Source organism: Hyperolius riggenbachi, chromosome 4, assembly GCF_040937935.1.
Source record: "Hyperolius riggenbachi isolate aHypRig1 chromosome 4, aHypRig1.pri, whole genome shotgun sequence".
Taxonomy (NCBI): Eukaryota; Metazoa; Chordata; class Amphibia; order Anura; family Hyperoliidae; genus Hyperolius; species Hyperolius riggenbachi.
This window is the reverse complement of record NC_090649.1, coordinates 94696215-94708500: the sequence shown is the minus strand read 5'-3', so window position 1 is coordinate 94708500 and position 12286 is coordinate 94696215. Positions and strand designations below refer to the sequence as shown.

Genomic DNA, 12286 nt, shown 5'->3' with positions numbered 1-12286 from the left:
TTCTCCTAGACGGCAATTACAACCTAACAGTGGTTCTGAATCTCCTCTAGTACATTCAAAACTAAAGGAAAGTATACAATGCGTGAATATGAGGAGATACAGGGGATACAATCATGTACACATTCTTAATAGGAAAAGCCTTTTTAGTAATGATAAAATGTAACCTTTATTAAGTGTACATTAAAAGAGGCTGTTGCCTCAGATCATATTGGGAATAACAGTGAAAACACACACAGTGGAATAGTATGACCAGGTTAGGGAGAGGTTTTATATCCCATTACCTGGCTGATCGCAGATGGATTTACAGAGAGGGTGTGCCAATATTGAAGCACTGTACCATCCATGATCAGTCAAGAGTCCATCTCTAAAGTCCTCCGGCATCTTCCATTTGTTTAACCCGGATGGGACCCTTCTACTTATCCATATGGACAGTAACGAGGGGAATGTGACAATGTGCTCAAAAGAAAACCTATAAACCTAATGCTGGGCATACACGGATGGATTGTTTTTATCAATCGAGCCGCTGATGGCTCGATTGATAATTTCCGACAGGTCCGATACCCCGCCGGATCGATTCTGCGCTCGATCCGGGCGGACAATGGGAAGAAAATGAGCGGAAGATGAGGAGCGCCCGCGGGGACGAACGGGAATCGATCCGGGGACGCGTGGAGACGCGGCAGGAGTTGATCCGGCGGCTAATCGAGCCAGCGATGTCGACTCGTGTATTCTCAGCATAACATGTTTTGCCCATAATGGGCTTCATCAGATCGGCAAAAATGGGCAGGTGATGAAAATAAATAGAGCAACCCCCACCCAAGTCAAGAGTTCTGACCAGTTATGTGTATCTGCACAGCTTGTACTATTTTTTTTTTTTCTTTTAGCCTTGTAGACATAATGAGATATTTACCTTCCTGGCTCCTGCGCAGGCGCTCTGACGGCTGTCGGCTCCGAAGTAGGCGGAAATACCCGATCGCCGTCGGGTCTGCTCTACTGCGCAGGCGCAAGTTTCCGGCGCCTGCGCAGTAGAGTGGACCCGACTGAGATCGGGTATTTCCGTGTAGTTCAGAGCCGAGAGCAGCCACAGCGCCCCCGCTGGAGCCAGCAAAGGTAAATATTGAACTGACAGTCGGGTCTGTCGCCGGTTGTTCGGAGGGCTGCAGCGAGACCCCCGTGGGACAGAGGACGGCGTGGGAAGCCTCATTAGGATCCGGAGGCTTCCCCCCACCCGAGGTGAGTACCCCCCAGGGGATCTTTTTGATGTTACAGAGTCTCTTTAAGACAAAAGCAAAGGAAATTGGAGCCAACGTTTAGCAGTTGATCACAGCAACTGGGTTTCGTATGTGAATTGAAACAAGGATTTTAATTGGCTGCGGTGGACATCTGCTTCAGTTTTCTTTCCACCTGTTTTGGTAACTTGTCGCAGAGTGTATTCTTTAGTGGGGCTCAGTGGTCACTATCACTTCTATTCCCATAGACAGCCTCAAAGCACTTTATGTGGCCCTTGCCTGGATATGCTGAAATCTGTAAGGCAGGGAACACACTTGTCTTTCAGTTTTCTGCGCGCGTTTTTCTGCGTACGTTTTCTGCACACCAAGTGTGTTTCTATGCAGAAAACTGCACGTGTTTTTTCACAGCAGCTGATGTAATTGATAGTGAAAACTGACAAATGTGCAGAGTCACCACAGCAGAATGTCAGTTTTTTTCCTGCGTGCGAAAAAAAACCAGTAAGTGAACTAGCCCATTGATTAACATGAGTTCTCAGTTTTCCTGTGCAGAAAACGCGTACGAATACAGTAAAGTGTGTTCCCTGCCTAAACAATGTAAAATGCAAAGAATGTTCTTGTACCTGAAGAATGTTCTTTTTTGAAAGGCTGCATTTGTAATCCCAGTAATGACTAGAGTCCTGCAGGCTACAATGTGTAGGATGTTGTATATTATGGGAGCAGCTGAGTCGTTCAGGGTAGTCCACCACCCCTGCAACATACACCAATGAGAACAAGGGCTTCCTGCCCGAAACGTCATGCTGGCGCTCACTATACACTCCACTGAATAAAAGAAAGTTATCCTGCTTTTGTTGGTCGAGTGATTGTTCTTACTTGTTGGTACATTTGTTATCTCTACTTGATGCTAACTCTTCTTTTTATACATCTATTTAAGGAATGCCAGGAAAGATTACATTACCGCAAAATACATTGAAAAACGGTATGCAAGAAAGAAATACACTGACAACGCATTGAAACTGCACAACTTGTGTGATGCTGTCAAGACCAGAGACATATTTGCACTGGTGCAACTGCACGCCGATGTTGTGGACTTCACTGAAACCATTCCACTAGCCAATGGGCATGTGAGTACCATTACACTAGCCAATGGGCATGTGAGTACCATTACACTAGCCAATGGGCATGTGAGTACCATTACACTAGCCAATGGGCATGTGAGTACCATTACACTAGCCAATGGGCATGTGAGTACCATTCCACTAGCCAATGGGCATGTAAGTACCATTCCACTAGCCAATGGGCATGTAAGTACCATTCCACTAGCCAATGGGCATGTAAGTACCATTCCACTAGCCAATGGGCATGTAAGTACCATTCCACTAGCCAATGGGCATGTAAGTACCATTCCACTAGCCAATGGGCATGTAAGTACCATTCCACTAGCCAATGGGCATGTAAGTACCATTCCACTAGCCAATGGGCATGTGATACCATTATGTTATCCAATGGGCAAGGGAGTATCATTCCACTAGCCAAAGGGCATTTGAGTACCATTCCACTAGCCAAAGGGCATTTGAGTACCATTCCACTAGCCAAAGGGCATTTGAGTACCATTCCACTAGCCAAAGGGCATGTTAGTACCATTCCACTAGCCAAAGGGCATGTTAGTACCATTCCACTAGCCAAAGGGCATGTGAGCACCATTCCACTAGCCAAAGGGCATGTGAGCACCATTCCACTAGCCAAAGGGCATGTGAGCACCATTCCACTAGCCAAAGGGCATGTGAGTACCATTCCACTAGCCAACGTGCATGCGAGTGCCATTCTACTAGCCAACGGGCATGCGAGTACCATTCCACTAGCCAAAAGTCATGTGAGTACCATTCCACTAGCCAATGGTCATTTGAGTACCATTCCACTAGCCAATGGTCATGTGAGTACCATTCCACTAGCCAATGGTCATGTGAGTACCATTCCACTAGCCAATGGTCATGTGAGTACCATTCCACTAGCCAATGGTCATGTGAGTACCATTCCACTAGCCAATGGTCATGTGAGTACCATTCCACTAGCCAATGGTCATGTGAGTACCATTCCACTAGCCAATGGTCATGTGAGTACCATTCCACTAGCCAATGGTCATGTGAGTACCATTCCACTAGCCAATGGTCATGTGAGTACCATTCCACTAGCCAATGGTCATGTGAGTACCATTCCACTAGCCAATGGTCATGTGAGTACCATTCCACTAGCCAATGGTCATGTGAGTACCATTCCACTAGCCAATGGTCATGTGAGTACCATTCCACTAGCCAAAGGACATGTGACTGCTTACACATCTGATTAGCTTACTTGCTTTACATCATCAGTTCCTGCCCTAGCCTGCTCACAGCCCAACTTCCTTTCTACATGTAAGCACACATTTGTGTATTTACTATTCTCGTATGTAATGATGCATGCATTTTCCTGTTGAAAGTGCGTACAATAATACGCACAAAAATCACGTACTCATGTGCAAGGCATTTTTGCATATACTATGTTATCCTCCAATCTTCCAGCTCTGTACAGTGCCTAGACTAGCCAGAGTTTAGGCACCAAACTCCACACAACACTCTTTTCCTAATCATTTGACCATACAGGAAGTATGACCATTGTGTCACTATGCCACGCCATCCTTCCAATCTAGGAAGTTGTACAAATGCATCATCCTCCCAGCATGCACCAGCTAGAGATGTGGGTAGACAACTAGGGCCATAGCTGGTGCTCTACATTTTCTTTTTTGTAATAAAACTCTGTCCCTATAGTTCTTTATCCATATCTGCTGAGCTTTTATCACTTCTGAAATACCTGAGGGCACAGAGAGACTCCTAGCAATCTACTTAGAAGTGGGTTTTCCCCCCCCCTGCATACAGTGTCAGAAGTGCCGGTCCTGCATATCCTTTTGGCTGTGGCGTGTAACCTCATTTTCTTTGTGCAGCATTGTTGGCAAAAGATATCTGACGAATATTGCATTGTCTGCTTCCAGGAACAAGGAGAGACGGCCCTGCATTTGGCTGTCAGATCTGTGGATCGCACGTCACTGCACATAGTAGATTTTTTGGTGCAAAACTGGTAAGTGTAATGCTAATTATTGCTTTACAATATATTGCAGTGACACCTTTGCTGAATAGCATGAGCCTAATTACAATTATGGCATTTAAAGTAGGATTATACTCTCCAAAATTACATTAACTCTGTTACATCAAAGAACATTTAAAAGCATTTGTTGTGTGTAAAATTGTTTATTTTTACTGTAGAGATGCTGTCTTATGTCTGATCATCGGCAAATGTAATCATTGCTGGCTGGAGCGCTCTGCCTGCGTCTTCTTTTTGCCCCCCTCCCTCTGCTGAATAGACACATCGCCCTGACAACACCTGAGTCACTTCAGAAAGAAGGAGGGAGGGGGGCATAGTGAAGACACAGGCAGAGAGCTACACTCGGATAATAACCTTTATTGACATTGGATTTTGGAGGGCCACCAGTGTGTTTTGTGAATTACAGTTATGCGTAGTATTCCTATATCTGAGATGTGCAGCTGACATACATCGGGGTACATTTAACAGAGCTACTGCTTGTGTGCGGGCATACGGTACTGCTACTACTATCTTACAGAAGGGAGGAAAGAGGCGTCCAGATTATTATAAAACTTTGTTAAAAACGGTAAAATGAGAAAAACATGAGGTGGCTTACCCCAATTGAGACTAATTCATATAATCAATGAATTGTATTTTGCACTGGCAACGCATTTTGTGGATCGAGCCCCCTTCCTAAGTCCAAATCAAGTGCCAGAAAAATGCAATGAGCCGACTTAATGTGGCCTAGTCCACACTAGGTCCGGAAACGTATCTGTGGCTCTGTTTTTCAGCCCTGATGAAAAACTGAGTCCCGGATACTAATGTTAAAAATAGCAGCCGTCCTCAACCAAGAAAAAACGGATCCGTCTGCGTTTGTAGGGACCCGTTTTCAAAACCTGAACGGAAGGTCCGGAATTGCTGCATTTTTACGGACCACGGATACACGGATGGGTAGTGAAAAGCAATGGGAAAACGCAACTCCATCTCCACAGGCAAAATAGCACCCAAAACGGATGAAAAAACGGATAGCCTGAACTTCCTTCTCCTCCCAAAAATTCCTCCCACTACCTTCCTAATGGGCAATTTCCACTAGAGACGTTTTCTGTCCATTTTTTGGGGTAAAAAACGGAACGGAAACTGATGCACTTTTTTTTAAAACTGATCAGTTTGCGGTCTGGTGGTACTTCCCCTGATCCCGGACTGCAGCGTCCATCCTGCAACCGTGCCTAGTGTGGACCTAGCCTTAACCTCCTTGCCAGTCTAATTCTCCCGGCAAGGAGGCAGCGCATCACTTTTTTTTTTTTTTTTTTTCTTCTAATCATGTAGCGAGCCCAGGGCTCGCTACATGATAGCCGCTGAGCGGCGGCAGCTCTGCAGCCACTCCGATCGCTTCCGGTGATCGGAGTAAGCAGGAAATCCTGTTCAGAACGGGATTTCCTGCTGGGCTTCCCCGGTCGCCATGGCGACGGGGCGGGATGACGTCATCGACGTCGGGACGTCATAGGGAATCCCGATCCACCCCTCAGCGCTGCCTGGCCCTGATTGGCCAGGCTGCGCAGGGGTCTGGGGGGAAGGGGGAGGCGGCGCGGCGGGTAGCGGCGGCGATCGCGGACTACACGCAGCTAGCAAAGTGCTAGATGCGTGTAGGAAAAAAAATTATGCAAAACGGCCCAGCAGGGCCTGAGAAATCCTCCTCCGCAGGTTACTCCGAGCTGAGCTCGGGATAACCGGCAAGGAGGTTAATGCGCCAATACGTTTTTAACAAAGTTTTATCAAAATCTGGGTACCTCTTCCCTCCCTTGCACATTCACACCCTCCTTTGGAGGGGTGTTCTAGTCAGCCCCGTGTGGCATCGCCACCTACTGGACCATCCAGTCTCTTTTTACTAGAGTGCAACTTTCATCCAGTCCGCTGGGTACCTGAGTGAAGTCGGATTTGTTGGTCTCCATCTGCCTACAGTGGTTGGTTGCCAGTAGCAACCTTTCTTCATGAGTACCCTATACCACCACTCACATCTATTTCTCACTATTTTGTGACATACTGCTCCATCGGGGCTCCCTTTGTCTCTGTGTTTTTGTCTCCTCAGGGTGCTCTTCGAACACCCTCCACCCCCATACTTTCTGACAGTCATCAGTGCACAAATGGAGCCAGAAACAGGCAGAGCAATACGGAGCTCCTGAGCGACTGTGAGGAGGCGGAGATATGAACCGGGCGGTGCTGTGATGTAAATTACTATACAATATATCGCAGCTGAAACTGACTTACCAGTTGACTTCTCACAAGAAAAATAATTTGCCAATGAGCTGTAATCGCGCAGTGCAGAGTGGGGAACGAGCCTAAAACATTGTGTGAAACTACACCATCTGTGTGTGCATTTGGACTGTGACATATGATTCAGCTTTAGATATTACCCTGTGGCTGTGGTGAAGAATTCAGCAGCAAATTCCTGTTCTTCTTAAAATTACCAGGAGCAAGAGATGTTTAATGTGGATCGTGTATGAACTTGTACAACAGATTCAACAATCAACAAAATATAACATTATGCTTGTTTTTTTTATACCGGTTTATCATAGAAATGAAAAGTTCATGTATTGTTTTTTTTCTGTTTTTATATGTATTTGAATAAAGTAACCGTCTGTGTGTGTGACTGTGATCTCTCTACAGTGGTAATTTGGATAAACAGACTGTGAAAGGCAGCACTGCACTTCATTACTGCTGCTTAACGGACAATGCCGAATGCCTTAAACTACTGCTCAGGGGCAAAGCTTCAGTAGAGATCGGTAAGTGCCACTCGCCAACCGGAGATCCTTCCTACAATGGCACTTTCAAAATGTGATCAGGCTGTATGATCTAGAGCCTAAGTTCTCAACATGTGGTACGCGTACCCCAGGGGGTACTTCTGATGGGTCCAGGGGGTACTCGGGCTTGATATACTTAACCAAGAATAACAAATTTAGAGATTTAGAAAATTATAATTCTTATTTAAACAACACCAAATTAGTATTTTAGCTAATAAAAAGCAATAATAAATGATTGCACATTGTTTAGCACCAATTATCATGTACTACGATTAAATATATATTTGTCAAGGGGTACTTGTGATAATGTTTACTATGCTAGGGGGTACTCGATGAGTACAGGGTTTTAAAAGGGGTACACACTAATAAAATGTTGAGAAACACTGATCTAGAGCACATGCCCCAAAACATTACCAAAAATGCCCCAAAGCTTAAACTGCGTAACATGTCAATAAAGACAGAATGCGATTATTTCCAAATCATGGTAACTACAGTATATATTTCATTGGAAATAGTACAGAGACAGCTTAACAGATGTTGAAACTGGAAAATATATCTATATATACAGTATATATACACACATACATCCTTTTCTTTTTCTAAAATATTTGCTTATTTTGAATTTGATGCTGGCAATGGTTTCCATAAGATTGTACAGGGGCATGTTTACCACCTTATTGCATCACCTCTCTTAACTGCTGTCGGCACTGATCGCGTCACTCTCTCCCCACTGAAGCTCACTCGCTCTGCTGTTGCTATGGCAGCAGAGCTCCGTGAGTCGGTCAGCAATCGATTTCATTGGCTCTTGACCTTGTCTTCACTGTGAGACAATCTCATTGGCTAACATTAATCACAGGGTCAGGCGCCAATGAAATTGGCTCCTGACCGTCTCACAGAGCTCTGCCGTCGTAGAGATGGAGAATGGGTGGGCAGAGGCAACAGGTGCGTGGGGTGAACGACGGTAGCAGCTAATCACAGTGGGGTGTTATTGGTATGCACCGGTTTTTGGTACCAGCGGTCTCTGGTTTTTAACCACTCTGCGACCGCCTAACGCAGGATGGCTGCTGCATAGTGCCTCTCTCGTTCCTTGAATGCGTGATCTAGCGAGGATCGAGATTAGATGGGCGCTCACACGAGCAGGCTGCGTTCATTATTTATAGAAGGAGATTTATTTCTATAGCGCTACCATCTAACCCAGCTCTCCACAGAGGATAGCCTTCCAAGGGCTGGAGGAAGCCCCAGGTAAGTAGATCTGTTTTGTTTTGTTTTTTACCTCGGACCATCCTTTTAAAGAGAAACTCCGACCAAAAATTTAACTTTATCCCAATCAGTAGCTGGTACCCCCTTTTACATGAGAAATCTATTCTTTTTTACAAACAGACCATCAGGGGGCGCTGTATGACTGGTATTGTGGTGAAACCCCTCCCACAACAAACTCTGAGGACCGTGGTACTCCTGGCAGTTTCCTGTCTGTGAACATTGTTGCATCATGGGAAATAGCTGTTTACAGCTGTTTCCAACTGCCAAAAAAGCATGCAGCAGCTACATCACCTGCCCACAGTAAAAATGTCACCATGTGATAAATATCAGAATGTAAATCAGGGATTTAAAAGATTTTACAATGGGCAAACACTGACTAAATCATTTATACATAATTATTGTAAAAATTAAGCACTTTTTTTTATTACATTATTTTCACTGGAGTTCTTCTTTAAGGGGCCAGAGACCGATGGTACTGAAGGTGTTAAAGGATACCTGAAGTGAGAGGGATATGGAGGCTGACTTATTTATTTCCTGTCCTGATGATTATTTTCTTTGTAATATGTTTATCCAGAGCGCCTGAACAAGCATGCAGATCAGATGCTCTAAGTGAAGTCTGACTGGATTAGCCACATGCTTATTTCAGATGTACAATTCAGATACAGGTTTTCTCAAAGACACTGAATGTAACTAAAGGAACAAAGACTTAGCCTTATCGCCTGCAATTAGTGTTAAAATGTCTGCAGTGTGCCACTTGTACTTTTCAGTGACTTTTCATGAAAGAAAATGTTTGTCACTGAAGGTTATCATGATGTCAGTTGTATTTTAGAGCAGAGGAGAAATTTTGATGATGGTTCCACTTGAAGAGTTTGTGCTGTATCAGTGCTGCGCTCTGCCTTGCCCTCATGACCCACATCATGTCCACAATGCTACTCCTAAACTGATATTTTGTAGAAAAAGCTAAAGGAGTTGCTGTCAGGCATTCTGATGAATAGTTAATTGCTGTGCTGAAGGAGTTCTGGACTTTATGGTTTTTGTTTTCTGGATTGCAGCAAATGAAGCAGGAGAGACTCCAATGGATATCGCTAAGCGGCTAAGGCACACGCAGTGTGAGGAGTTGGTAAGTCTTTTTATTACCTACAGGGGCAGACCTACCATGAAGCCACCTGAGTCACATGACTCAGGCGGCAAAACCTAGGGAGCGGCGTTGAGACAAACAGTTTAGGCCACCTCCTCTCCGCTCTCCCGCCCGCCTTTCTGGCACACACACTAAGCACCTCATGCGTACATCCCTGAATCCCTGTCCTCATCCGGCCGGGTGGCGTCTGCCGCCCTTCCCTATGACATCATAAAAAAAGTGAGCTGTCGATATATGCCGCTTATTGAGGAATGCTACGGTAAAACCCCATCACCGACAAGAGATCACCATGGCCAGGCCAGGGGAAGCTTTGGCACGGGACCTATCAGGTGGGGGTGCTGGCACTAGACTAGCCAAACAATGAAACAATCTAGTATGTGTATGAGGCTTTTGTTGAGGAACCACAGTTCTAAAGGCTCGTACACACGCCGTACCAGAAGCAACGACTGGTCCGCCGGACCCTCCAACTGGGCGGTGTTTAGCCGACAGTATGTGCCCGTGTACGCGCTGTCGGCGGACTGATAAGGCTGTTTCTGAACGATCCGCCCGGCAGATGGTTCAGAAACAGCCTTATCAGTCCGCCAGTAGCGCGTAGACACGCACATACTATCAGCTAAACACCGCCGAGCGGGAGGGTCCAGCGGACCCGTCGTTGCTTCTGGTACGGCATGTGAACAAGCCTTTATGGTTAATTCTCTTGGTTCCGCAGTAGCTATTGTTTGATATGGATTACAATGGACAGGTTTAATTTGAAGAATCAATGCACCCAGTACTAGTGGTTTACTTGACCTGCTGATGGCATATTGGGAATATTTGCTGTAAAATGGCTTTATTGAAGATCAGAGATATTCCAGTCCTCAACAATATTACAACTACTAACAGGTGAAGGGAATGAAATGGATTACATTCTTGTTACTGTGGCATCTGTCAAGAAATAAGATATATGAAGCAGTAAACGAACGTTCATTTCTTGAAAGTGAGGCTGGAAGTAGGTAAAATGAGCAAGCATAAGGGGTCAGGTGTGCATCTTGTGGGAAGCACGCCGGAACATGCAGTGATACGTGTATGCATCCGAATTCCAGTGGCTGTACTATGTATGAAAAGCTATAGGGATTTGAGTGTATGCTGCAGTAAATTCCAACATGCCATCCAGATCGCCCCAGCATGGGATTCGAAGGCAAGCCTATTGACAGAATGGGCTGTGATTCCGGTTTTGGTGCTGGGTGCCATAAGCTGCTTTCAGAGTCGGTACCTTACTGAGCCAGGGCTGTTGTGGTGGCACAAGAGGGACATACATCAGATTAGGCAGTTCACTGATTTGGCTGATTAGTGCATATGATACCAGTGAACAGATCAGCTGGCATCTGTGCAAAGCTGAAATATCAATTTTAGCTAGCGCTGTTGCTTCTGAGCGTTTTTAAAAATGCCAGCGCTTTGAAAAGCGCTTGGCTAATGTATTTTAATGGGATGGATCACACCAGAGAGATGTGATTTTTCTCCCAAACGCGGATCCTGCAGCATTTCTGCTGATTTCTGAGGCGATTCAACCTCCAATGTTAAGCATAGGAAAGGGGAAAATCGTTCTAAAAAATGCTAGATCAGAGCAATTTTCCAAGCGTTTGTTACATAAGCTGTTCAGTGACGGCTCTACTGTAACAAAATATAAAAAACGCTACACCAAAATGATCGCTAGGCATGATTAGAAAATCGCTAGGCACATGCCTAAAATCGCCTAGAAAAAGCACTTCAAAAAGCGCTGAGCATTTGTGATTACGCTAGCGCTTTTTGTTGTGCACTGGCCCTCAAACTGATCCTTGACAACATAGTTAACATTTTGTGAAAATAAACCTTGAAGCCTTCATCATATATACAGTTGCATATCTGTATCATCGCTTTTCTTGGGCGCTCTAATCTTGATATTTCCCCCCTTTTTTCCAGCTGATGCAAGCTTTGACTGGAAGGTTTAATTCTCATGTCCATGTGGAATATGAATGGAGACTGCATCATGTGGACCTGGATGAAAGTGATGATGATGTGGATGAGAAGATACAGGTTGGTTTCTTTTTGTGTACTGTACACATCCTGTTAGCAGTGTGTTGGGCGGCTCCAGCACCCTGAATCCGGTATTGATGGGTGTGTAGAAATCACCTCCTTCCAAGGCTTCAGAGCAAACCTGGAACATTAAGAAAGAAAAAAAAACCTAGATACTTGCTAAAGTTGAGAGAAGCCTTTGGATGGGCACCAGTTTATAAATAGGCCCCTTAAAGGACACCCGAGGTGAAAATAAACGAATGAAATAAACAATTGCACCTATTGTCCTTCTCCTAAAAATGACTTTTGAAGATATTCCACAGGTCCAATCTGATGTCCGATGGATTTAGTATAGAAGTGGTAAGAAAATCGATCTGAAAAAATGATTGGACATCAGATGGGACCTGTCGCAAATAATCCATCTTTCTGACAAGAAATTGCATGGTGTGTACCAGACATTAGTGTTTCCAGAGGCTGATCATGTGAGTCTCCTCAGAGCCAACGTTGTGGGAAAGTTTGACTCTCAACACAGTTGACTATCGAGTTTTTGTGAATTAAATGCTGTACATTCTTTTTACAGACTTGACTGTTTCATGAATTTAATGAATACACCCCATGTTCATCCAATTTTTTAAAAGACCACTATCGCGAAAATCATACAATTTAAAATACATGTAAACACATACAAATAAGAAGTACATTTCTTCCAGAGTAAAATGAAC

At 44.7% G+C, this 12286-nt stretch overlaps 1 protein-coding gene across 4 annotated transcripts in view; it reads left to right on the top strand.

Annotated features, from left to right (window-relative positions):
* The window catches only part of ASAP2 (ArfGAP with SH3 domain, ankyrin repeat and PH domain 2), a 297947-nt gene that overhangs the window by 265097 nt on the left and 20564 nt on the right, over positions 1-12286 (top strand). For all 4 annotated transcript variants that reach the window (XM_068280327.1, XM_068280325.1, XM_068280326.1 and 1 more), the window contains exons 17-21: positions 2158-2347; positions 4249-4334; positions 7002-7117; positions 9448-9515; positions 11472-11585. In XM_068280327.1, coding sequence (XP_068136428.1) covers positions 2158-2347; positions 4249-4334; positions 7002-7117; positions 9448-9515; positions 11472-11585 — 574 coding nt within the window. The remainder of the gene's footprint in view (positions 1-2157; positions 2348-4248; positions 4335-7001; positions 7118-9447; positions 9516-11471; positions 11586-12286) is intronic.